Here is a 26372-nt window from a genome sequence, read left to right as displayed (position 1 = left end):
AACGAGAACGCGCCTCCCCGGCCCACAACGCACCGCGCTCCCCGCGCTCCCCCCGCAGCGCCACATCCGGGCACTCGCAGTGAGGGCGGGCGGGGCCGCGCGCGATCGCTGTGGCCGCGCAGCCGAGGGAGGTCGAGCCCTGCGAGGAGGTTGCTGAGGGGCGGCGGCGGCGGCCCGGGCTCTCGGTCATGGCGGTGAGCGGCGGTTGCTGCCGGGGTTTTGGAGCGGGAGTGGCGGGGAAAGGGCTGAGGGGGGGCAGAGCCGGGGAGGGCCGCGTCGGGAGCCGTGTGCGCTGAGACACAAAATGGCGCCCGCCGCGCCTTCGGCTGCGGCGCCATGATGGGCTCGGGGAGGGGCGGCCGCGCTTCGCTCAACGCTTCAATCCATGTCTCCAGAAGTTTCTGTTTCATTCCTTGGGGCTTGGAGAGAGGCGAAGACTCCCTGGGACTGAGCCCCGGTGGTTCTATGGCTTGGGGGAGAAGTGCTGTGGCGATACTGGCGTTTCTCATGGGGAGTGTGGGGCGAAGCTTCTCTGTGAGGGGAGCGACCTGCTGTCTGTGCCGTGTTAAATTTTCGTTTCTCTACTTTTCTTCGCCCTTTGTGTTTGGTCACAGGTTTTTTTGTATCCAGTTAATTTCCTCCCATCCTGCTTTTTATGGTTAATATCGATGGGAAGCGCCTCTGCTGTAGTTACCACTGCCCTTCATGTTGAAACAGGGTCTAAGTGTAGTTTTATTTTCTCTGAAAAAATTCTGTCCTCTGGTAACGTATAAAGGAATTTCACCCCTGACTGGGTTGAAGAATCAGTAAAAGTTATCAGAGACTTTGCCTGATGTGGTTAATTTTTTCAAAAGTTGTTGAATAGTTTTGACAAAAAAAACCAACAAACAGGGCTTGAAAGTGGTAGAACTTTTCAAAGTTGACTTTAAGCGTTTTGCGGTGTCTAATCTGGTAATTAAGTATTTTATCTTGAAAGTTGGACCAGTGGTGAAACAGAACAGGGGGACTGTAAACTTCTGGAGAAAATTCTTTCAAAATTATTTTATTGTCGTTGTTATAGAACTTAACCTGTTAAGATTAACATACATTTTTCTGTAAAAGGACTTTAATTATGTGCACGGGGGTTTGCACTTAGATTAAAGTATTACTACTATATTCAGAGGTTCCTCTAAAGCGTAGGTGAGGAGCTTATTCAAGGTAACACTGTGCCTGTGGCCAGTCTGTGAACTGAGAATAATCTCCCTGAATGCTATCAGCTTTTTTATTGCTGGGGTTTTTTTTTTGTAGCACAGAGATTTCCTTCAGGTGCAGAGCACAAGGGCACTAATGAGCAGCACTGTGTAAATTATGAGATTGGTGGCCTTGGAAAATGTGGCAGTGGGCTCAGTTTCACTTGGATGGTGTGTTTTAAATTCCAGCTAATTTACACTCTTAGCTGATATTCTCGTTCTTCTCAAGTAGCTTCAAAATGTAAACAGTAGTAGCTGAAATATAAATCCAAATATTTACCTGTAGCATGTAATGAAGAAAGTCTGCCATTAGTACACGGTATATTAATGACAATCTGCAATGCCTGTTGTGTAAGAAAAAGCAGCTGCTTTGTTTTCAAAGCAGTGGATGTAAATGAACATTTGAGAGATTTTCACATGTCTTGTTCAATTTGCAAACCGTTGATCAGTTGCAGTGAGTGGACAGCTGTAAGTTTGAGTCGTCTGCTACACTAAATGTCTTCCTGAGTAGCGATTCTGGGCCAAATGATGACCTTAGTGACATCTTCTGCAGCCCCATGGTGTTCAGAAGGTTTGATTATGACTGGCACTTAGGAGATCAGGACACAACCAGTGAACCTGTAAAATCATTAATGAGAGCAGATTCACCTTCTCAGTGTGTACTTTTTCACTCTGTTCCTTTCAGTGCATTGTAGACCAGTTGTACTCATTTACCTCTCACAGACTGAGTTATAGAGTATCTTGATTTCACAAGATTAGTTTTTGGATTTAGTCCTCCTAGATCAAAGTTTAGAAGGAGTGAAGGGAACATCTTGGTTTTCATTATCTGAGAAAAATGCAATATTGTTGGAACAGGTGTAAGTGACCTGTATGTGCTCTCATACAAATAAATATTTTTGCACAGAGATACTGTTGAGGTGTTTCCTCATTCCAGAGTTAGCTAACACTAAAACAATGCACCTTGCTGCATTTCTCTCTTCAAAGTTCATTCCATGCTTCAGAACACTCTGGGGATTTTGTGCTGTGCCTCAGTAATGCCCAAACTTGTGAGGTCACTCAGATCTGTTGGGACAGCATTGTCCTTAAGTAATCCTGGTCATGGAAATGCTAAAAAGTGATTGAGCTACAAACACCATTTAGAGAAAACTGCATCAGAGTTTAGTGTTACTGATACTCTCAGAAGTACATGGAAAAAATAAAGTACACTTTAATGTAGTGAGAAAGCAAAATGTTCATTTTATGTCAGTTCTCTTTATTAAAATCTTGAAAAATCAATTTGCATGCATTTACACAGTTCACTGCAAGTCTATAAAGCTATTGTCCGAGCATGGGATGAACACAGCATTGTCTTTACAGAAAAAAAATTAGGTGTATCTTCAGAGGAAGCATGAGGTAAATTGGTTTTTTCTTGGTTTTCAGTCCTAAGCTTCTGCTTTTTAAACGTCCTGTCTTCATGTGTAGGGTAGTGATACAGAACGAGATGGAGTAGTCCCAGAAAAATCCTCTCCAGAAAGAGAGAAGAAAAAGGAACAATCAGATGCCTCCAGTTCTCCCAGAACATCAAAGCATCATTATTCGAGATCACGCTCACGGTCAAGGGAAAGAAGACGGAAATCAGGTATGGTCTCGATGGAAGCAAACTGCTTGTAGAGCTGAATTCTCTTTGAAGCAATTTTGGGAAAAACAGACCTAGCTCTAGTAACTTTTTAGAACTGGGAAAAAAATGGATCTGCTAACTTCAGGGGTGTATCCTAAATATTGAAACTGCTGAGGGAGAAGGTCTTATCAGTGTTGAGGGGATCGGGGAGGGGGGACATGATCAGACCGCACCAAACAGGAAACTGTCTTGTTTTGTTTCATTTTGATTAGATAAGCGTAGACTGGGATACTTTTGCATGGTTGTAAGGAGAGTAAGGTTACCTGGCAGGAAAACATGATTGGAGTATGATGTGGGTTAGTTTTTCACCGTCACTGCAAAGAACTGGGACTAACAACCAGAGTTTGCTTTCTGCAGTAGATATTCAAATAGTGCTGTTTGGTTTTTATGTTTTGACTTTAAGGGGTGGAGTAACAGAAAGGAGCTAGAAAGATTATAGCCAGGTGATCGTCTCTTTATCTTGGTAAATGACAGTAAATGTTTTCTTCTCCAGATACTGAAGGCAGAAAACACAGAAGCCGGAGCAGAAGCAAAGAGGTAATTAACACTTTGTAGCGTTTAGGTAATTGTACATCTTAAAAGATATCTTGTAGTAATGCACATATGTATGTGTAAACCTATATAAATGACTTTATGGTAAGTACAAGAAATTGAAAACTTTAAGCTTAAAAATGGATATGGAGAGCCTTTCATAGTGAAGCATGATTGCAGCCATCATGTTGACAAGGTAATAGCTTTATAGAGAGTGCTTTCAGAAACTAGTAACTTAATTTCTTTCTTTTTTTTTCTTCTTTTTTTTTTTTAATTTTTGTGGAAACAGCCGAGAGAGTTCATGTGGAGAAGTAGGATGGTGTTCTTGATCACTTTTACAGAGCTTCCATTATCCAAAAGCCTTGGGTGGCTTTGTTCCTGGCCAGTGTTCAGGACTTTGAATAATACATACCTGTCTACTTAGGTGTATTAAAAATAATTCCCCACTGGACTGCGCTATGTTTATTGCATCCTTTAATTGTAAAGGCTGTCATAGCTTGACAAACAAGCTGAGTCAGCTGGAAATGTGACAGTAGCAGCAAAAATTTCAGAGGGCTGTCTCTTAAAATAAATGAATGTGTATGTGTATATATAGGGGAGTGAGAAGAGACAGCATCAATAATGCCTTAAAAATAACTGGCTCACACACCAGAGAAGAGCTGAAACAAGCAAACCAGGAGCATCGAAATAATCATAAAGAAGCTTAAGCCGTGTGGGGCAATAGGCTGGGACAGATAAGGGACTTTTTAACTTCAAACCCGGGTCAGGAACTTCTCCCTCCCACATTCCAATGGAAGCTCTGTTTTAAAAAAAAAAAAAAAGAAAGGAGGAAAGAAAAATCTAGGCGAGTTTTTGTGAAATTGAATAATATATTGTTTAGCTCACATGATAACATTTCTATAATAAATCATACTCAGCGTGCTAATGCGCGAAGAGACTGAACTGAAGACGCTGCAGACTCAGATAGCAAAATTATAAGCCTACTTCATGATAAGGTAACTATTAGTCATTCAAACTCATATTTCCCTTAAAAATATCTTAAATCCGTTATGGGATATAATGGTGGTTTTATTACTAAGTGTGTGTCTGAAAAATGTGATTAAAATAAAAAATTCTAAGACTCTTTAATGATTAAAAACAAAGGTGTTTAAAATCCTGTCCAGTGCTTTGCTAGGTTGTTGGATCTAATCTTACACAATTTATTTAGCAGCTTTTAAGTTTCACAGAGTGAACAGATGAGAAATTATCTCCCACAGTAGATGTACTGTTGTCATTGATTTGCAATATTAAGCTCTGTCTGTAGACTAAATGCTGAATATCAGTAATTCTTCTTAGTATGTATGTGAGAACTATTTATATAAATACATACTTAAAATTAGTGTACAGGTAACCTCAGATGTAACAACTGATTATTATAGGATTTAAAAATGAAATACTGTGAAAGCAGGAAAATTATCTAATATTTGTTAACTTGAAGAACAGTAATCAAATATATTTAGAAATGGATACCAATTAATAAAAAGTTAGGTTTGGACAAGTGGGTATAATATATTCTCCAGATTCATTTGAGAAAGAGTTCTGATGGAAGAAAAGGTTTTATGAGTAGTTAACAGATACAGATAAGCAAGAAAACCAACCAAACAACTTTTGAATAATTGGGGTTTATCTAAAATGAATGTATCATGCTTGATCTGTGACTTGAGCAGAACATTATTAAAATGTAACACTTAGTGGGCTATACTTTTGTGCTGGAAAGGTTTCAAAACACACTGGATATATTAAGAAAGGGTGTTGATGTCACGACTTAGTCTCTAAGGAGAGCACTGGCAAAAATCGGGTCTGACCTTGCTAAATATTTTTGGCATTGCAGCTATAAAAAGGAATTTTTTTTTTTTTTCTTTTTTTAAGAGGCACTGCAGGAAGGAATTGCGGTATAGTGGAGCAGCATATCTGTAATTTAAAACTACTGTGGGAAGTCTGAGTGATGCATGTTCGTTTGAAATACTAAAAGTGGGATGTCAGCCATGTAAATTATCACTTTGCTTAGTAAAAACTGTTGGAAGTTACTGAAGAGAGTTTTGCTCTAGAAAATAATTACCCAGTGATGACTAGAAGATTTTTTTAGTTCTAAAAGCAAAATAGTATGTCTGTAACTATGTGTGGATTTTAGTAACTTTCTACATGGAAGGCTTAGGCAAATATTAAATAGTCACTGCAGCTCTGTTTATATACATGCATATTCATAAATTGTCAGGTTCTTTAAGATAGGTACTTATGTGCTTGGAATGGAGACAATAACTGAAAAGGACAGGTTTTTTGTTACAATGCTGTGAGTCTTATATGGAAGCACTGTAAAGATACCTTGATGGATACCTTAAAAATCTTTTATAGACAGTGGGAGGAGGGAAAAGGGGAAAAAATGATAAGAGTTCATTTGCAACTTTGGGTAGTTGGTGGCATTAGGTAAAGCAGCCGTGGCTCATGATTGAGTCACACTCCTAAGGTTACTAATGTTGCATCACAACTTAGCATTTTTATCTTCTGATACCCATACTAACTCTCTTTGTTGCACTATTTTCCTGAAAGAACCAACTTCTTCTTAAAACAGGCAAGAAGACATGAATCCAAAGAGAAGTCCTCCAAGAAGCACAAATCTGAAGATCACAATGACAAAGAGCATTCTTCTGACAAGGGAAGAGATAGCCTAAATTCATCTGAAAATGGTGAGGAGAGGCATAAACGCAAAGAGAGAAAGTCATCCAGAGGGAGGAGTCATTCAAGATCCAGGTCTCGGGAAAGGTAAGTTGTTATATGTGATTATTGTGTGAGTGTATTTCCAAAAGGCATATTTGGAATTATTGTAGACTACTGAAGTACAGCTGAGCTCTGTTCCTGACCTAGTGCAAAGCATCAGTTTATATTGCATGTTTCAGTTTTCACTGGGTAGTGCGTTTGTAGATAGTTTTTTTGCAGATTGGTTTGAAATAAAAGTACAAAATAGCTCTCAGACTTTATGTAGGGATGTGTCTCATGTTTATAATTGGTATAGAAAATATTAAACAGAGTATTAAATGTATCCTATTGTCAGTGACAGGAAAGCAAATACACCTTAGGCTCTTTACCTCCTAGATCATGAGCTTCCTCAGAGGGAGTGCTGGCCAGTTCTCCTCGCCTGGTAGCCCACCCAGCATGTTCTGAGGGTAGGAAAATTGCCTGGGACAAACAGGCTGCTGCCAGCAGAACTTCTTCCTTTGTAGCTGAGGGATCTGCAGCAAACAGGGTAGCAAGGAACAAGCTTTGGCTAATGACAGGCTGAGGGACTGGATGTGACTCACAGGCTGGAATTTGAGCATCTTTCCCAGAGGTCTTCAAATACCATGGAGAGGAGCAGGATTTTGTTGCCTTGGATTTAACACTCTTACATCAGATTAGTTTGGCTTTATATTTGTTTTGAGATGTACACTTCAGTGAACAGCTAAAAATAAGCGTCGTTGAGTATGGTTATTTACATAAACTGTGCAGCTCAGTTGTGGCTGGTGGTGGGGTTTGGTTCCTTTCCCATTTCATCCCTTTCCTACAGCTTAACCTGTTCTAGGCATGAGAATTTCCATGTGTAGTTTGTAGTCTCCCCACCCTGCCTGGTCCATTTTTTTCTCTGTGGTGACGAACCCATGTGTAAGTCCTTAAGTACAAACTGCATTTGAACACAAGAATATGTATAAGAATTCGGGGCATGTGTTTCAGACGTCATCGTAGTAGAAGTCGTGATAGGAAAAAATCCCGATCTCGCAGCAGAGAGAGAAAGCGACGGATCAGATCTCGCTCTAGATCAAGATCTAGACACAGACATAGAAGTAGAAGTAAAAGCAGAACTAGGAGCAGAAGCAGGTAAGTGTTGCCTTCCGTATACTTGGTGACGTTTGGTTGAACATTCTGTGGTGGGCTGATGGGATGGATTTGCCACTTAATGTCTGTTCAGTGCGGCTAAATGTGTTGGGCCTTTTTGCAGCTGTGCTGAGAGAGTGGGTTCAGGACTGGGTGGCTTGCTTAGTCTTACAGAGACATTTGTCCTAGACAGCTGAAAGGTCTCAAACTCTTGGCTTTTCATAGTTTGACTTCTTGTTACCAATATTATTGAAGTGGGAAGAACTGAAGAATAAGATACAGGTGACCCTTTCGTGTGTTTGATTAAATAGTAGTGTGGTTGGCATAGTGGTGTATTTATCCCTTCAGTTTGTGTATGTAGGAGAAAAGGAGAGTTTAACTGGGAATCACTGGCTGTCAGAGCAGATACACAGATCAGAAACTAATTCTGATCAGCTCCACAAAGTTGATTTAATTTTTCTGTGAAGTGACAGTTGGGGTGGTGTTAAGGTGAATTTTAGTTCAGATGGATCATTTCTGATGTGAATGTACTCTTCAGTGTTAGTGATTACGAGCTCCTCTTTGTCAAGTTCAGCTTGAGAATATTTATAACATTATTTTTTTTCCCTTCAGTGTTTTGATTTCTTCCTTTAATTCTGGAAGCACTTGATCTAGATACATACTGTCTTGGTCTGGGTCTGTGACAGAGTTGAGATTCCATACCTCACGTAGGATATGCTGAAGTTGACATTTTCATCACTGTATAGAAGTTAATGTTTTTCAATACTGATAATGCATTCAGTATTTTGGTGTAGAATTCTGAGTCTCTGTATCACCTTTGCATTCTTAATGCCCTGTAGGATTTTCTCAATGGTGAAGCTGAAATACAACTTAATGACTGCTACAGATGTTTTGTTGAAAGTAGTTTGAATGAAAATCAGTGTCCCTGCAGAGCTCCAAGAAAGTGTTGACAGTGTTCCAGTTCTCTTAGTGTGTTTTCACCAGAATATTTTAAATTGCCCTATGACTGGTTATGACTGCTCAACATTACAGTGGAACATTGGAGTCTTAACAATCACACTCGTGTAATGCTACAACATCCCTTGTGAAACTGTTCAGAAGACTTATCTTTCTGAAGAAATAGTTGAATTACATGGTTTGTGTCATATTTTTGATATGCACTTTCTACCAAACATTGAGCTGGGGTGAGTAGAGCTGGGTCTGCAGTTGGTACACGTTACTTGTATTTAATGGTATTTAAGCCACATTCAGCACGTTCTGCAAGGCTTTGGCTCCCCATTTTTGCCAGTTACTGTAGATAATTTGCACATACTGTTTTTAAAAGTCATTTTGAATGTTGTGTTTAATGGCTCCATAAAAACTTCATGCCCCAGAATAGATTTTGGCTTCTGCAGTGGAATTCAAATTACCTGAAACAAAACATCAAAGGTGGGAAGAAAATGTAAGGGATAGTCATAGCTTAGGAGTTTCTCCAACTGGAAACAGGCCTCGTGGGATACTGGTGGACATACTGCAAGAATCCTTCTCTTTTAAGTACTCTTTGTGTCTTGCACATCCTAGAGGGTGCATGTAAATGAGGCATAAGTCTTTTTTTTATCCGGAGCTAGAACACTTCATCAAGTTCAGGGCTCAGACAAAGCCCAGAAAAGAAAGTGACTTATGGGGCAATCCTCAAGGCAAACTCTGCACAAGCCAGATAAACATGATGTGGAAATCTACCCTGTTAAAGCTCAGCCTGTGAAAGGAATTCCCTCATTCCTGACATCCAGTATTTGTTGTGTTACAGTGAGCAGGCTGTGGCAGAAGCATTTGTAAATGGCAGAGCTTGACTTTCTCTTGATGGTTCTTTGCATAATCTCAAGCTCAGATTTTGAAGTGATCTGTCCTCACAGGCATTTAAAGCAATTTTTTTGTTTGTGAGTGCCTAGAACCTCCTAGCAGTTCTTTAGTGGTGTGGCTCTGATTAAATGCTAGGTGGAAAAGATGACACCAGCTGCTTGTTTCAAATGGAAATACTTCAATACAAAAGCTCAAATATTTATTTCCTTGATGTTTACCAGTGCAATAAAGCATCAGACCAAAGACAAGACCAAACAACAATAGTCAGCACGGGAAAAATGAAGGTATCTTTGAAACATGCATTACATCTTATCTCAGGAATGCAGATCTGTCACTTCCCAGTGCCTGAATCTGCATCTTGTCATCTTCTCTGAAAAGATAAGTCTTGCCTCCTTTGTATTCTACCAGATTTGTCATGTAAACAAGGATCTTTTTGTAACTTCAGTCTGCCTTTCATGATGTTTGTAGATGCTGCCCAGGTTGCAAACAGAAGAAAGGGAATATCTGAATGCCATGGAAAGTGGCTGTTGTCAAGTTAGCCATTATCCCCAGTTAGCTGTTACTCCAAATAGGTGATAATAACATTTAAAAAAATTGCAGAAACACCTTTGTGCATCTGAGCTTACTGATTATGGCAAATCTGGGAAAAGTGTGAGTGATATCACCTGTAAACTGAGCTTTGTTGAACACTCTCAGTGACTGTGACTTCTTAGTTTGAAACACCAGTGTCAGAGACTTAAACTGGGATAAACCCTATCTCTTGTACTGTAGATATTGATGATCCTGGCACAGAGGACTGCCAATAGTACTTTTTATGTATATTTTGAGTAGCTGTTATTCAGATGGGATTAGATATAAATGTCCTAAGAATGACTCCTGCTTGGAGGGAGGTGGGGAGAAGGTTAGTAAAGAAGAGTTGAACTGAATACTTTGGTATTTTGCTTAAAAATATATTCTAACTGGGTCATTTTCAGATGGTCAGGCTCCAGGTAATTCATGCTTCAGAGTTCTCTTCCCAAGAGAAACCCAAGACAAATCACATGTTCAGCTTAGTAGACTCCTTCAAAGCACTTTTAGGGGAGAGTAATAGTAATTTCCTGAAGTACTATTCCACTTCTTAAATTGGGCCTCTTCAAAATGCTCCTTATTAACATAATTACAGTGCTTGGAGGTCTCTTATGGCTTTAATGCGTTCTTCTAGCTTGATTCATTCAAGTTCTCTTGCAATTGACTTTACCAGAAATTAGATGATTTTCCTTAGGATTTAGAATCTCTAGAGCAGATCTATTTGTTCTGAACACTTAAGTATGAGAGGGTAGATGAATACCCAGAGTTGTGCATTCTCGTACAGCTGGAAATCTTCAGTTTTAGCTCTGTGTTGTTACAAGGCAACTGTTGTAGTATAAACTCTCTGAAAAGATTTTCTTGAGAGCTCCAAATTAATTATAAAGCAAATTTTCAATGCTGTGATCAAATACTTTATGAAATGTTAAGCTGCAAGTGTACCTTCATTGTTTTAGCAACTGTTAAATTTGGTTACAGAGAGCGAAAGAAAAGAATTGAAAAGCCCCGAAGGTTCAGCAGGAGCCACAGCCGGAGTCCGAGCCCTCCGCCTTTCCGGGGACGGAACACAGCTATGGATGCACAGGAAGCCTTAGCCAGAAGGTCAGAAATTGTGGTGATTTTGATGATATGTGACATGACTAGGCTCCTGATGTTGATTTTGCATGTCTAAATGGTTTTTATTTTCATGTGTCTTTAGGCTGGAAAGAGCAAAGAAACTGCAAGAACAGAGAGAGAAAGAAATGGTTGAAAAACAGAAGCAACAGGAAATGGCTGCAGGTAGTCCATGTGTATTAGATTAATTCTGAACAGCAGTGTGAGTGGAAGATGGAGTAGGCCTATGTTAATGGAGTGTTGCAATCTTATTTGACAGATGGGCAGGTTGTCTTTATGTAATTGCTAATAAGAACCACAGTGAGAACTAGGAAATGTTGAAAAAACCAAAACTAAAAAAAAAAGAAACTAAACCCCAACAAAAACTATTGGGATTTCTTATTACTTGCTGAGTGTACAAGAAAAATGTTGTATCTTAGGCTGTTAAAGTATTTTATGATAGCCATTGGGCTGCTACTTGCTCAGTGGGCTATTTAGAACCACAAGGTGCATTAGTTTCACTTCTGGTTCTGGTTTATTTAAAACTGCTGGAGGCATGTTCCTTAGTTGACAAATCACATGTATTCATTTTATCATGCATTTGTTATTTGTGCACTTCCAACTTCTATTGAAGGGAAAAGTTTGAGGGGTTTGGCTTTTTTGTTTGGTTCTGGGGCAGGTTGGTGATTGGGTTTTGTGTGTATGTTGGGGTTTTTTCCCCAAAGTCTGAAGTTACTTCTAGCAAGTTCCCTTTGTTCCTCAGCGGCTGCAGCCACAGGAGGCTCCGTCATCAACGTTGCTGCTCTGCTGGCGTCAGGGACACAAGTGACCCCTCAGATCGCCATGGCAGCTCAGATGGCAGCGCTCCAGGCCAAGGCACTGGCAGAGACTGGCATAGCTGTGCCCAGCTATTACAACCCAGCAGCAGTGAACCCCATGAAGTTTGCTGAGCAAGAGAAAAAGCGGAAGATGCTTTGGCAAGGCAAAAAGGAAGGGGTAATGTTGGCTTTTCTTACCTTCATAAACTTGTTTGGGAATATCTTGTACTCAGTTTAAGGATGCTGATTAATGTTATTTCCAGCACAACTGCTTTCATACCGGTTAGCAAGTTTTAATATCAGCCTGAGGTAAACTTTAGTAAAACCAGGAGCTGAGCTTTGATGATCCTTGTGGGTCCCTTCCAGCTCAGAATGTTCTGTGATGTAGGAGTGAAAGGACTAAGATAATTAGTCCTTCCGTGATAAAATAGTTGTGACACAAGAGTCAGGGAAACCCCAAATATCATAAAGCCTCATAATCTGAGGTGTAGTTGGATCTCAGTGTTGCTTTTGTCAGTTTACCTACGACTTGCAACTAAACATCAAATCCAGATGGCCTCCCCTTACTGGGAAGGGATGGCTAAGGTACAGAGTGTATAATTGACCTCTCCTTTGTTGGACTGTGGAGATGTCTCATGTGGTAGTTGTGTCCTCTCCAGTTGCAGATTTCAAAGACAAGTCTGTTGACCTTGCTGGTAACTTTTCAGGACCAGAGTAATGCGATATTAACCCTAACAAAAGTTGTAAATACAAATAAGCCTTCATGCTTTTGTGCTGTGTCAAATGTCTTTGCAATTAGTGAAGTAAGAAAGGCACTTATGGCAGTTGCTTTTTTGAAAAGTTGCTGGATTTCTGTAGAGTTTTTGCCTCCTGGTACTGTGGAAAAAATGGCCATTTTAATATTTGTAGTTTTGTCTTTTGTTACTCTGGTATAGAAGTGTTTGTTAGGCTGGTTTGCATCATGCAGCAGTTATGTAACAAGCTCCCTTACCTTTTCACAGACTGTTCCATAAGATGTGAAAAACAAACCAGTTCCCATGGCAATGGTGGGATACAAAAGGGAGGGCAGGAGAACCCTGAATGCTCTCTGGGCACTTCTTCCTGAATTGTGCTGTATATTGATTAATTGCAATAAACAAATTCGGTTTTCCATAATTTACCTTAAGCCTCAATTCTCACCAGGCTTCCAGACCTTTGGAAATGCCCAAGGAAGGAACAAACCTCAGTTTTGAACACCATGGTTAGGTAGACTTCCCTCACAAAGAGCTCCTGTGAGGATGCTGCAGGAGGAATGTCAGACTTGGAAACCTTTTACTTCTAGCCGTGGTACAGAATGGGCTCATCTTTAGCACTGTTGCTTTGCTTGCTGCTCTATTGTGCTATTAATGGAATCTTACGTAAAAAGGTGACACGTTTGTTTTGTTTTGTTTTGTTTTTTTTTTAATTCTGAACAGGATAAATCACAGTCTGCCGAAATATGGGAAAAACTAAATTTTGGAAATAAGGACCAAAATGTCAAATTCAGAAAACTGATGGGCATTAAGGTAAAGAATCCTGAATATGTAATTAAGTTTATTAACTGCAGGATAGTGATTTCTCTTTTTATTTTAGCGTACCTTAGCCAGTTAAGATTTTAAGATAAAAGCTCTTAACTACAACAGGTTAAGTGTCTACTAAGTTCAGAAACAGCATCTAAATTTGAATTTAATTCAAAAAGCAACTGGGTGATGGCCTGTGTGTTTCTTGACAGAGAAAATCTGCACAAGGATGTTGCAGCAATAATCTTGTAGGAATTTGTGAGCCCCTACTTGCCTGGAGCTGATGTTTTGTGTTCTGTTTCCAGAGCGAGGATGAAGCTGGCTGCAGTTCTGTGGACGAGGAGAGTTACAAAACGCTGAAGCAGCAGGAGGAGGTGTTCAGAAATCTGGATGCGCAGTATGAAATGGCAAGATCACAGACTCACACGCAAAGAGGAATGGGATTGGGGTTCACATCTTCCATGCGAGGAATGGATGCAGTTTGAAAAAAGAAAGGAAGAAAAAAAAAAGGCTGTTTTGAAGTTTGGGACTGTGGAAGGTTCTTGTTCACATGTTGGGTCCTTGTTCACCAAAAAGCTAGCATTCTAGCTTGCATGGGTGTTGCATTGACTTTAATTTATTGAAAAATACAATTTTTTTTGTAAATATCAGATTAGTGATACTGGTGTTAGTGTTGTAATCAGGTTATACCCACTTCCATTAAACTTGACAGAACTAGAGGAGGACAGTATTTTTTAGTTAAAAGTTCTACTTTTCAAACCAAGCAGCAGATGGGATGAACTCATACATGGATATTTCGTGTCCACTGTCTTGTGTACTTTTGTACTTTAACCTTGTACAGTTATTTTCAATTCTTGAAACATGAAAGAAACATTGTGTAGATGTTATTTAGCGGTCTGGGCCAATAGGCACATAATCCAGTGCAAAAAAACTGGTTAATAATAAAGACTTTTTTTTCTCTAAGGTCATATGGTAATTTGTCTTTTGGGCCAAACTCCCATCAGCCAGTTAAGAGAAGGGAAAACTTAAGGAGGTTTTGGTTTGGTTCTTTTGAAGTAGGATTTGCCTAAAATACTGCAGTGAGGGGCCTTACTGCAGCCACCCTACTTGAGATACTCTTGCCCTGCACGCTGCTGCTGCCCCATCTCTCTCCACCTCTGACCCTTTCTCGGAAGAGGAAGAAAATTCCCAAACCGGGAGCGATGCCGGTTCTGGAGGCGGGAGCGCGTCCTCCATTTGTGAGTACGGCAGATGCTGCCGCGCCGCCTACACCTCCCAGCGTGCATCGCGCCCAGGCACCAGCCGCTCGGTGGCTCGCCGCCCCGATGCACGTTGGGAGCTGTAGTCCTCGGCGAGCGTCGTCCCGCGCTTCCCGCCGCCCTTTGCCCCCGCCCCGCCCTTCCTGCGGCGGCCAAGATGGCGGCTGAGGTGGACTTCGGGGACCGCGAGCTCTTCGGGCAGCTGGAGGGCGAGCCCGGGCCGCCCTCGCCGCCCGCCCTGGAAGAGCCGGACCCGCTGCTGCAGCTCTACGAGCGGCTGCGCGACCGCGACGAGACGGTGCAGCGGCTGCGGGCGGAGAATATCCTGGCGGTAGAGGCAGGGCCCGCGCCGGGGCGGGGGAAGGCGGGCGCGCCGCTGCCGCCGGTTCCCTTCCGGGCCAGCCCGTCCCGGCCCTCCCGGGGGGCTCGGCTCCTGCCCGGGGCTCTGTGGGAAAGAACCCTTGGTCTCCGCCGGAGCCCGGGCGCGTTCCGAGGGGGGAGAGTACTGAGCTGGGTGGGGAGGGGGAGCCGAGTCTGGTGCTCCCAGGCTTCCTTAGAGCGCTTTTCCATAGAAACTTTTATTCTCCGAGCGGCCGGGCGCGTGCCAGCCCCACCTCAGGAGGCGGCTCCGTCCTGGGGTGCGGAGATGGCTATTGAAATGGCTCTCTGAAACTGAATTGCTGCGTTCTTGCCTTTCCAGGGAAAACAAACGCCTGTGTGTTCACTTTGACAATCCATTTTAACGCAGCTACAAATAGTTTCAAATTGTTGAATTGGGACAGGTTCCCTGGAGGGTTTTTAGGTTTGCTGCTGCAGCAGAATGGAATCTGAAATGTGTTATAGTTTATTTCCCATTTACAAGTACGTGTATACTACCGTTACCTTTCTTTTGTTGATGGTTGTATATATTTTTGAAATAAAATATTATAAATCTATTAATACAACCATTGCATATAGTGCATGGCACTATCTGGATTGTCACAGCTAGTCCTCTTTTTCATTTGTTTGTTTTCATTTTATTGTGTTTTCTTCAGCAACAGGTGGATTTGTAAATAATCCCCTGTGCAGTGAAAGGGAGGAACTGAAGCTCTATTTGTTGTTCTGTGAAATTCTTGCTCGGTGTTTTCTTGTTTGCTTTGGGTGTGGGTTTGTGTCTTCCAAAGGAAATCGTATTCCTTAACAATAAGTTAACATCAGGAACTTAAAAGGAAGCTGAGAATTCTGACTCGTCCTAGGTATGTTTATGTTGACTTAAAACACTGTATGATTTATATAGAGAGAATATATTTATTTATATGTGTATATATAGAGTTTATCTAAGATAAAAGCTGGCTGAGGTAACAATCTGCCACATCTTGTTTCAATGTCCTAATCCCTGCTCAGGTGTTGGGCTTCTAAAATGCCATTCCAGTTCCTGAAAAGTCTTTTGGAATTGAATAGCAGGAACTTGGTTGGTATTGCTGTAACTCTATTCGTGTGTATCTGTTTTATGAAACTCACCTGGTCTTCAGGGAAGCAGTTTTAACGTAAAGTTCAGCAGTGAGGGGAAATTACACTCAAATGTGTGAGTAAATCTTAGTTAGAAGATTGTATAAATTTACTGAAGTTGGAAGAGCAGGAAGAGAATTCTGTTCATGCAGAATTAAGTATTTCTGCAGTGTGGGGGTGTTTTGTTCTCCTTCCACCTCACACCAACCAACCTGCTTTGCTCAAGAGGATAGTTTCTGTTTAAGGAAATAGGATAGGAACTTCTTAAAAGGACAGATTTTGTATTGACCAGACCTTCCTCTCTGTGAGGTCCAGACTCAGCTACCAGCTGTGTGATAAAACTGGTGGGGAATATTTACTATACCCATTGTCTGTGTTCTGTGCTGTTCTAGTGGAATCTCAGTGGAAAACCCCAAAGTTGATGGACCTCTGTTGCAGATTTTATTTATGAACAATGTCATTACTAAGTAAGTATTTTCAGGTAAAAACAATCCTGACGGGAAACGGAGGCTTTTTTGTTTCTTTGGAAATAACAGTGTTGTGCCCAAAGGGTGGATATAGATTTTATTCAGTAACATACACTACTGAAGCTTGAAGGGGAGAAAGGATAATGGGCAGTATGACAGGAGTTCTGTTGCTTTCATTAGCAATATCTGGTTTTATCACAAAATGAAGGGTGACTTCCAGGAGCTTGGAGTGGGTCTGAAGACCAGTTTGAATTTCAGGAATGTTGTGGGTAAAATATAAGAAATTAATCTTTCCCTGCCTTGGAGTTGATTTTTTGCCACACTCAGGTGCTCTCTAATATCAGATTGCATTTGTGTTGGTGGGGGTTGAGAGTGGGACAAAAAACAATTGGATTTTCCCCTTTTCTAAGTTATTTAGTAAATGTTAAATGCTTAAGAAAAGAGACATCTGCCCTTTGTTTCAGCCATGCTCATACTTCATCTCTCTGTACTTTGTTCCATCCCAGGCGGTATCATCAAGAAATTGAAGATTTTATTTGTAGTTTAGTTCAAAAATATGAAGAGCAGAAGAGAAGTGAACAAGAAAAATCACACTTGAATGCTAAGCCACAGGTACTTTAAAGCTCAAACTGTCACGAGATGTTTCTTCTCCTCCATCTCTGTAATGGGAATATCGAAATACTGCACTGTTAAATGTAAGAAAAATCAAATCAAGTAGTTGTCAAACAGATGTATGTCCACTTGTTCCAAAAAATAGAGCCCAAGGCAAAGAAAAGATCCTTTCTGCCCATGAAAATGCTTCTTGAAAATTGTCCCTAGTGAAATTTCAGTGAAAGAAAATTAATAAGTTGGTTTAAATAATTAAGAGAGCTTAATGCATCCTCTTCTTCATTTGGCCCAACTCTGAGTATATGTAAGAAAACAGCTGAACAACAGAACCTATAAATTTACACTTTCTCCTCCTAGTTTAGAATTTTGATTCTTAATCAACCTTCACTTTTGAGTAAAAGGGTGGAATAGCACATTTCTCTCCATCTTTCCCTTAGCTTTTTTGGTGAGAATGAAAATGTTACTATGCAGTGTATTTCTCATCAAAGAAACCATTAGAAAGGGGCTGTGTCATGCTTTGGGCTGTGGAAGGCTTCATGACTAATGTGGACATCTCCATCCTACTGTTGGTAAAAGGACAGAAGCTGATCCCCACATTCTCATGCCTTTTACATCACTAATTCAGGAGCTCCATTGATTTAAATTAATTATTTTTATTTTTGCTTTCCCTATCAGCCCTCCAGTGTAGTTCTGGAAGAGGACTGTAAAGGAGCCAGCTCGAGTTCTAAAAAAGTGAAAGAAGCTTTTAGTGTAAGTTTTTGACTGTGCTCTTCCATGGTAGGTCTGACTCTTCATTCTCCACATTCAGTGTACACTGCCATTAAAATAAGATCTGTTAACTGCTGTTACTCTGGTAAATGAAATTTAAATTCAGCATGTTTTGGCTACATCAGTGCAAAAAAAATCTTACATGTACAGGTGTGGGCTTGTATTAATTGTAAATTCTTAGAGAATGGGGAAAAAAACCTGGAAGTATTTCAAGCAGTGTAAATTTATAGAAATGCTACCAATCTCACCTAAATACTGACACATTTCTGACAATTCTCTGACTTTTTTTCTGCAGGTTGTAGGAAGTGTTCTGTATTTTACCAATTTTTGTCTCGATAAACTGGGACAGCCTATTTTAAATGAGAATCCACAGCTGACAGAAGGATGGGAAATACCTAAGTATCCTGTTTGCTAAAACACGTTTCTTTTTCCGTTTGTCAAATCCAAAGTATTCCAGTGGGTAAATTGAACTCAAATTCTCTTCAGTGGACTGTGTGTTTCTATCAAAACCATATTAATCATTAGAGATGGGATGCTTTAATGAGTCATTAATGACTTTTTTACTCAAAACAAATAAGTATTTTGATATAATTGACTTGCTGATTGCTATCCTGAGGGTGAATGCCTTATCCCCATAAATACATCTTGTGAATTTAGGAACTTCCTGGGCCAGTCCCTAACCAGGTTTGGAATGACAGCTTCTTGCTGATTGAATAAGTGTTCTCCCTCTGTAAAATCCACTCTCTGGGAGAAGAAAAGGGTAAACTCAAGCATGCTGTAAAATGCTTTTTTCCAAATGTGGGAGCCAGAGGGAAAGTCTTTTATTAAAATTTAATTATGGAATGCTCTTAAACATGCATCCATTTTAAAGTTGCTTCTTTACTGTTTATTAAAGCCAATGTTTGAAAAGTAGAATTTAGGGAAATGCTGAAAAAAGTTGGAAAATGTTGAAATGTTTTTTAATATTGAAGTCTTCCATGATAAAAGAAATTGGACAGGACATTTCTCAAGTAACATCATCTCCCCAGTTTTCCAGTATTGCTTCTGTCCTGGAAAGACTCAGGACAAGAACCCGTTTCAGAGTTCATTTCTGCAATATCCAGTTCTTTAGCTTGTAATCAAGGTCATGTCATACACTAAAAATGTCATACATTAAAAAATTACTTGTATCTGAACATAAATTGCAAATTTACAATCTCCCAACCTCTGGATGAAGGAGGTAGATGCCTAATGGGAATTTCTCCTAAAATGCCAAGTTAAGTGTGGCTGAACTGATTCTGAGTGAAATGGTTCATCAGGCACTGGCTTCTAAATGACCCAGGTACTGCTCTCAGTGACCCTGTCGTTTTGAAACTCTATCAAAATGTGGTTTAGTAAGATTGCATTGCTGTGAAGCATTTCAGAATTATTAATGGAAATTTCTGCCTGTAAACAAGAGGGTTGTAGTTTTAGCAAGTGCTGATAAAGCATTGGGTAGAAATTTAGGAGGAAACATCATAAGCTCATCTTAGCAAATAGTTTATAGTAGATACCATTTTGTAGTTTATACTCTGGATTTCATATCAAGGACCCATTTGTAACTTAATGCAGATGAGTCAGTGTTCTACTCAAAGCACTGTTAAGTTTTCATTGATATTTTAAACAAAATTGAAATTTTGCTTCATCCAGTAGCAGTTCCTTATTGAAATCTAAAGATATCAGCAAGTTTTCAGCCAGATTCTCTCCCTAGATGGACAAGAAATACAAGTAAAACCCAAAAGGTTTGTATTATTCCTAAATATAAAGTTTTGAGCTGAAAAGTTCAGATGCACTCTGTGATTATTGCCCAATTGATAAACCCTTGGACATACTTTAAATTAAATAAACCAGAGCTGAGCTTTGCAGTCAGTGAGTCTGTTCTTTTATTGACTTTCTTTAGGAAGGGCCCAAAGTCAGTGTGTGAAAAGTTTCTGAATTTTTATACTTAATTCTTCTGTTTCTTGTCTTTTTAGTGATTGGTTTGTCATCCTTGGCACTGGTGTTGTGTCATGGTTACTGTTTTGTAGAACAGCTCCTGTCTGACTTACTTGATAGATTTTTAAGACAGACTGATCTGAGAGTTGATCAGTGTAGTTTTTGGGTGTCGTTTTTATGGGAGGTCAGAAGTGAAGGGAATTCAGTTTCCAGCTGGAGTTACCTTGGACACACGTTCTTGTGCCACACTTTTGTCTCCACTTCTGGTTCCCATCCTAATTCAGTAAAAATGAATGTTCAGAAAATAAGTTTTCCTCTGAAATCTTGGTTTTTTCACCCCAGTAATATTGCAAATGTTTCCTGCCACGGTGTGAATTTACAAGGAAGATTTAAGTTGAAGCCAGCTGCAGTTCCATTCCGGGTTTTCAGTGCAGTTTCACAAAATGCATTCCTTGAAACTGGGGGCCAGGAGTTTCCAAAGGAATGGTCCTGCTCTGCTGTTTGTTTCTACTGGTGACTGATTCCCAGTATTGTGAAAAGGACTAGATCTCTGATGATACCATTTCCTATTTCCCTCTGCCCTTTTCTCATTTCCCATGTTTTTCTTAGCACTGTGAAATCAGCAGTACTCTGTTCCTCTATTTAAGGACTGACAAAAGTTTAAGAGAAGCGGAAGACAGCACATGACATCAGCAGTGAATGAATGATTTTGTTTTTGTCTTTCTCAAGTCTAAACCTTAAAATCTTTTAAGAATGAAAATAATTAAATGTATTTAACATTGTAAAGTTGTTTTCAGGTTTAATTTGTGCATTTTTCAAGCAGGCCCAAACCTCATTGTTTCAATTGTGGTTCTGAAGACCATCAAATGAAAGACTGTCCAAAGGTAAAGTCACCAGTATTCCAAAGACTGCTGCTCTCCAAGCTTTATGTTGGGTGAAGGAGTGCATAAATTGTAAGTTGTCCAACTCTAAACTTCCCAATTGTATTATCTTTAAGCCACGAAATGCAGCTCGTATAAATGAGAAGAGAAAGGAGTTTTTGGAAGCTTGTGGTGATTCGAGCAATCAGAATTTTCAGCAGCGTTACCATGCAGAAGAAGTAGAAGAGAGGTTTGGAAAATTTAAGCCAGGAGTAATTAGGTATCTCTTTTCTTTCCATTTGCTGTTGCACTGCTTTTCTGGAATACCTCTTCTACCTTTGGAGTGCCAGATGTTAATTGCCAGAGTTTATTAAGTCCACCTGTTGCTCTTAATTATGAGTGTATTATGTTTGAATTTGCTAAATAGAATTTTGTTTAATAAATTGCAGAGATACTTTTCAAATGAAAATTCACTGCTAGCTGAATAGTCCTACTCTTTCCCTAATGCAGGGAGATAAGTATTACTCTTTGACATCTCAAATTGCAAATTTATGATGTTCCTACTAAAAATATATTCGAAAGTCTGCAAATTTTGAGCTTTGAGTGTCCTTTCCTCTCTATTCAAAACATTTAAAGAAATCACAGTATTGTGTGGCAGTCTCCAAAGAAATCACTAGTAAATTCAGTGTCAAGTTCCACCTTTCCTGTTGATAGCTACAGTCAAGGCCATGAGTCAGAAGTAGCAGGTCAAGTAGGTTATTCTTGGTGTAGAATTAAATCTAATAAAGGGTTTAAGCATATCAGAAAGGCAAAAAGTTGTATTTCATATCAGAGCTGGTTTTGATCTAGAGTTGTTATATCTGGGATTCAAATACAACACAGTTTGAGCTAAAACTCAGCTGTTTTACCTTGACAGCTGAAAACTCCACAAAATGTTCACAACGTTTTGTCACCAGTTAGGGATTTTTCTGGATGACATTTTGTTTTCTGTTTGTTTTCTCGACTTAGTGAGGTCCTTCAGGATGCCCTCGGTGTGACAGACAAGAGCCTGCCGCCGTTCATTTACCGCATGCGGCAGCTGGGGTACCCCCCGGGCTGGCTCAAGGAGGCCGAAATGGAGCACTCAGGACTGGCTCTGTATGATGGGAAAGGTGAGGAATATGGGGCTGCAATGCAGTTTTAGTATGAGGCTGTGGACTGGCTGCACCCTCCTCAGGAGACAAAAAAGTAACTGGTTTGTATTCATCTTCCTCGTGGAAGAGTTGCAGAGAATGTTGCGTATCAAGTCTTTTATTCCTGTAAAAATACACCTTTTTATCTGCTATGGTGTAACAATGAAACAAATTCCATAATGATTGGATTACAAAGATGGAGACTGTCAGTGGGGTTTCACTGTTAAAACCTGGAGTTGGGTGAAACTGCAAGACTTGCAAATCTCTTTTTGTCCAATTTCCTCTCCCTTTTCCTCTTAACGTTTTATGAAAGAAGCCGTAATATTCTGTAACTTACTCTTATACAGGAACAAAACCACCAGCAAGCAAACAACACATTTCTTGAAACCCAACTTAAGTAATTTACCAGCTTTTTGCTAATGACCAACATTTATGCTGCATCTCAGAACAGTCCTGATGACAAATTCTGAGGGTGGTAATGGTACCTGAAGAGCAGTTGTGTAGAAATATCCAGCTGGTTTCTGGGGAGGCTTCATGCCTGTATCTGATGGATTTGGTCACTCTTACTGCCTCTGTGGATTTCAAAACCTTCTATCAATACTTAGATTCCAAACCCCTGTTCTTAAATCCTGTGGATGTTTTCAGTGGTGTTCTTAATTAACATCAATAACAATTATATTCCATTATAGGTGATGTTGAAGGAGAAGATGAGGGCTCTCCCCAGCCCAAACGTATCACTTATGATGTGTCAAAGTTGGTAAATTACCCAGGCTTTAATATATCCACTCCCAGTGGGATCCCAGATGTGAGTAGCTGTTTTCTGTCTTCTAAACTACATGCTGAATGACAGTAATTGCTTTTAGCAAAGAGTTAAATGTTTTGTATTCTGCATCTGGCAATTTCCTTTCAACAGTCTCTTCTTTTTACGCCCTTGGTTTGGGGCTGGGGGTTGTAATTAACGTGACATCCATCTAACTGATACTTGTTATAGTTCTTGTGCTAGGGTCTGACAGTGCTGCTGTGGGGATTATTTCCATGAGACCAACAGGACAGTTTGCTGTTTCTTAAACACGAAACCTCATGCATGAATGGCTGTTTTTTCCATACGTGTGAATTTTCTGAATGTTCTTGGACTGTGAAAATCCCTGTGGGTGTTTCCATAAATATAATTTTGATCACAAAAAATGACATCAGCTCAGTCAGTGAGCAACTTCTGCAAAGCTTTGTAACAACTAGAATTAAACAAGTCAGAAGGCCCACATCTTGGGTGCCCGCTTAAGCACAGAGCACACAGGAAATGTGGGTGCTGCGCTTTTATCTTCAAAAGCATTTTAACCTGCTGTCAGTGAATTCCATCACTGATCTTAATGCCTGTGCATTAAAAAGAAGCACTTGTGCATTTACACCTTTACAATTTGCCCATTTAGTGGCCTCCAAATGTGTTTATTCATTCAGTGTTATTAACCAAAGTTCTGTTATTAACAAACCATATGCAACATTGTTTCTCTTTTTTTTTTCTTTTTGCTGTAGGAATGGCAGATGTTTGGTTCCATCCCCATGCAACCATCTCAACAGAAGGATGTTTTTGCTCACTACCTTTCTAATTACCAGGAGGTGAATATATCTCCTTGTTATTAAAAAAACCAATGTTGTCTTTTAGTGTAGGTCATGATGATCTCTTGCTTGTATCTTCTTTCTGCACAAGGCGACAGACTTTTTATTGACACTAATGGGGGTGAAATGCTGATCTGGCTTCTGTTTTAACAGAAGATGGCTTTGTGTTTAAAATGAATTCCATTATTTCACTTAATGTTAGCAGATCCCAGTTGTGCAATGATTTATATTGGGAAAAAAGTTTGCTTTGAATTTACACAACCTAGAAGTTCCAGAATCCCCTAATAAGTGAGAAGCTTATTAGGTTGCCATAGCCATGGCATCCCTCAAACGTCAATGTCTATTTACATACTGGGTCCCCAAATAATTGTATAGTTACAACATTGCCTTAATTCTTAAAGCTGGAAATGTTAGCCTGTACACTATAATACTAATTCTTTTTTGTTTTGTGGATATTTTCTCTCCAGCCAAGTCCAAAATCCAGCAACAAAAGGGCTGCGCCTCAGTCAAAGTCTCATCACTCCAAACGACCAAGAGACGACAATTCAGAGACAGCAGCAGCTGACATGGACCTGGACTCTGGTATCGTCATTCTGCATTTTTTTTCCCTAGGTTCAACTTTTATTTTCAAAATAACTTGCTCTTAATTGAAATGTGAGAGTTAAAAGGAGAAGCCAATGTGTTAGTAGTCATTTTGGTGGTATTTAATGTCAGAGCTGACAGAGGCCAGCAGTGTCCTACTGCAGTGGCATTTGGTGTGATTGTCACAGTGGTTTTCATATCTTCCAGTAGCAAACAGGAGGTTTCAGGTGTGCTCAGAGCAATTGCAATGTTATGTTAAAAATTCTGATCTCTTTACTTCAGGAGCATCCTAAAGAAACTTCTGTTAAGAAGACCCCCAAATCCCTAAGTCTTTGGATGAAATAACATAAATTTGCAAGCTTACAGCTTCTTAAAAATGGCAAACTCAGGGGAGGATTCAGTGTTGTTTACATGTTAGAATAGCTGGAGAAACTTCTGGCTTTCCTTTTGAAATCCGTTATGAGGAATCCTTCATTGTGTCTCAATGTGAAATGAGTTTGTTCTTAATACCTTCGAGAGTAATTTTTTTCCTTGTATGGCTGGCAGAGTCAAAATCCCAAAAAACAGTTTTGGTGGATATGAAAACCTTTGTAAAGTTTGTTCTGTCTCAGCTGAAAACCAAGGATGAGAAGACATAAATCTGGTAGTTAATCAGAGCATTGGCACTCTGAATCTTGTCCTGGTCAGATTTCAGGTTATAAAAGGTGTCTTTTCATCTCTTTCTAGATCTGGAAGGGGCACAGAGATCTCAAACTCCCAACAGTTTTCAGTTCCAACCTCCGCTGCCACCTGGGTCTCCATCGATGTCCACTCCTCCGCCTGTGCCACGAGGAACACCCCCACTCACACCTCCTCAGCCTTCCACACCCACCCACTCTCCCCTTCCTAGGACTACTCCACCACCAAACCCTTCCAGTGATAGTCCTCTGCCCAAAATAGTGGACTCAGTCATGGATGAGGATACTCTGACATTGGAAGAGCTGGAGGAGCAGCAGAGGTTAATCTGGGCAGCGCTGGAGCAGGCAGAGAGCACAAACAGTGACTCTGATATTCCTGCTGACACACCTTTAACTGGGAATTCCCTTACCTCATCGCCAGCCAGGAATGAAGCAGATCTTGTTGCAGAAGTCAGGTCACCTGAGAAAGTGATCTCAGTGGAAACAGAGTTTTCTGACATCAGTGAGCAGATCCCAGAAAACGAATGTTCTATAACCAGTCCAAATCTAGAGGACAGTTTGCTTGACTTAAAGGAAAATCCTGATAATGCAGTTTCTGAAGACCTGCTGGATGATACCCTGCCTGCTCCCAACCCTGAGGTTAATGAGGAGGAAAACACAGGTGGTAATAAAGTGCCCACAAGCACTGGATCATCTGTGAAAAAATCTGGACTTGTTCCTGACATGAGCAAGTTTGCTGCAGGCATCACACCATTTGAATTTGAAAACATGGCAGAATCAACTGGGGTTTATCTACGGATAAGAAGCCTGTTAAAAAATTCCCCAAGAAACCAGCAAAAGAAAAAGACTTAAATCTTAACTGGTCTTTTGTTTTCTTATGTCCAAATCCCTTCTGTTTCCCCCCCAGTTTTACAAACTCAGATAACCTCCTTCATCTTACAGGAAAGAGAAAATCTTGACAAATGCAGGTCTGCCCTGTTCTTCCTTAGTATCGAAGTCAGTGCAGGTTTGATCTTGTCCAGGAGTAGCGACGCAGTCAGAAAATGTAGAATTTTCCCAAATTGCATGCTTCCACTAAGGAATAACAGGACTGATGATTTGTTAAGAGCATTTTATTTGCCAATACTCGAGACTCTAAAATGCAGAGTTTGTGGTTTGGTGTTCATTATTTTGGCTAAGATTTTTATTGTCCTTGAGTTTCAGGTGGATTGGTGATTTTTTTTAATATCTGTCCTTTGTACAATAATCTACACTTTATACATTTTGCTAATTATCCTGTAGATAAGTTTAATATATTCGGAATGTTTTTAAAAAGGTCTGATGTTAGATTTCCCACATGAAAGTCTTGGCAATTGGAGGAAAATAATTGGGGATTACAGTGCTATTTTCACCATTTCAAGTATTTTTATAAATTATTTATGTGGGTCTGTTTTAATTGCCACTGTATCTTTTGTAGCATCGTCCTTCATGTAAACTTGCTGTACATACATGTTCGTGATTGTCTACAGAGGTTTAATAAATGAGCTTTTAGCTAAAGAGTTTTTAATTGGAGTCCTGAAGCAGCAAAATGCTGGTTTTTGAAAATCGGCTGCTGAAGAAAATTGGGAAAACAAGGTGAGCAAAATGAGGATGAATATAGTTAAATATTTTAGGAAGGGCCACAACTGTTGGCTTCAGGTTTTCTTAATCAAGAAACTGTTAAAATTCTTGCCATATCATTCAGTTTTCATAATCTGAAGAGCTGCCCTCTTCTGAATGCTTAGAAATGTT

General features: G+C 40.1%; 2 protein-coding genes across 5 annotated transcripts; both read left to right on the top strand.

The window, feature by feature from the left end:
- Positions 1 to 71: 71 nt before the first annotated feature.
- On the top strand, positions 72 to 14116 carry RSRC2 (arginine and serine rich coiled-coil 2). Of its 3 annotated transcripts, none has more exons than XM_039560985.1 (10): positions 72 to 194; positions 2691 to 2847; positions 3380 to 3423; positions 6026 to 6216; positions 7162 to 7305; positions 10684 to 10806; positions 10904 to 10983; positions 11561 to 11793; positions 13070 to 13159; positions 13459 to 14116. In XM_039560985.1, exons 1-10 carry the CDS (start codon positions 189 to 191, stop codon positions 13636 to 13638), a joined length of 1248 nt encoding a protein of 415 aa, XP_039416919.1. In that variant the 5' UTR covers positions 72 to 188; the 3' UTR covers positions 13639 to 14116. The 3 variants fall into 3 exon arrangements, with proteins under 3 accessions (XP_039416919.1, XP_039416920.1, XP_019140800.1); XM_039560986.1 differs by having other exon boundaries at positions 6004 to 6216; positions 13459 to 13873; XM_019285255.2 differs by lacking the exons at positions 72 to 194; positions 2691 to 2847 and adding an exon at positions 4335 to 4412 and having other exon boundaries at positions 3389 to 3423; positions 6004 to 6216; positions 13459 to 13873.
- Positions 14117 to 14542: 426 nt separating this feature from the next.
- On the top strand, positions 14543 to 26153 carry ZCCHC8 (zinc finger CCHC-type containing 8). Of its 2 annotated transcripts, XM_039561027.1 has the most exons (14): positions 14543 to 14732; positions 15605 to 15647; positions 16293 to 16367; positions 16874 to 16979; positions 17652 to 17726; positions 18040 to 18143; positions 19439 to 19504; positions 20521 to 20581; positions 20695 to 20837; positions 21566 to 21708; positions 22419 to 22534; positions 23260 to 23343; positions 23811 to 23925; positions 24652 to 26153. In XM_039561027.1, exons 1-14 carry the CDS (start codon positions 14570 to 14572, stop codon positions 25452 to 25454), a joined length of 2097 nt encoding a protein of 698 aa, XP_039416961.1. In that variant the 5' UTR covers positions 14543 to 14569; the 3' UTR covers positions 25455 to 26153. The 2 variants fall into 2 exon arrangements, with proteins under 2 accessions (XP_039416961.1, XP_039416962.1); XM_039561028.1 differs by lacking the exons at positions 14543 to 14732; positions 15605 to 15647; positions 16293 to 16367; ... (1 more) ...; positions 18040 to 18143; positions 19439 to 19504 and having other exon boundaries at positions 17694 to 17726.
- The last annotated feature ends 219 nt before the right edge of the window (positions 26154 to 26372 follow it).

Source organism: Corvus cornix, chromosome 15 (genome assembly GCF_000738735.6).
Source record: "Corvus cornix cornix isolate S_Up_H32 chromosome 15, ASM73873v5, whole genome shotgun sequence".
NCBI classification, from domain to species: domain Eukaryota; kingdom Metazoa; phylum Chordata; class Aves; order Passeriformes; family Corvidae; genus Corvus; species Corvus cornix.
This window is presented reverse-complemented; position numbering and strand designations above follow the sequence as displayed.

Coding starts and splice junctions, on each gene's coding strand:
- RSRC2 (XM_039560985.1), top strand. Junction 2,848..3,379: donor GGAAAGAAGACGGAAATCAG/GTATGGTCTCGA, acceptor TTTCTTCTCCAG/ATACTGAAGGCAGAAAACAC. Junction 11,794..13,069: donor GGCAAGGCAAAAAGGAAGGG/GTAATGTTGGCT, acceptor AATTCTGAACAG/GATAAATCACAGTCTGCCGA.
- ZCCHC8 (XM_039561027.1), top strand. CDS start 14,570: ATGGCGGCTGAGGTGGACTTCGGGGACCGCGAGCTCTTCGGGCAGCTG. Junction 15,648..16,292: donor AGAATTCTGACTCGTCCTAG/GTATGTTTATGT, acceptor GTGCTGTTCTAG/TGGAATCTCAGTGGAAAACC. Junction 22,535..23,259: donor CTCCCAGTGGGATCCCAGAT/GTGAGTAGCTGT, acceptor TTTTTGCTGTAG/GAATGGCAGATGTTTGGTTC.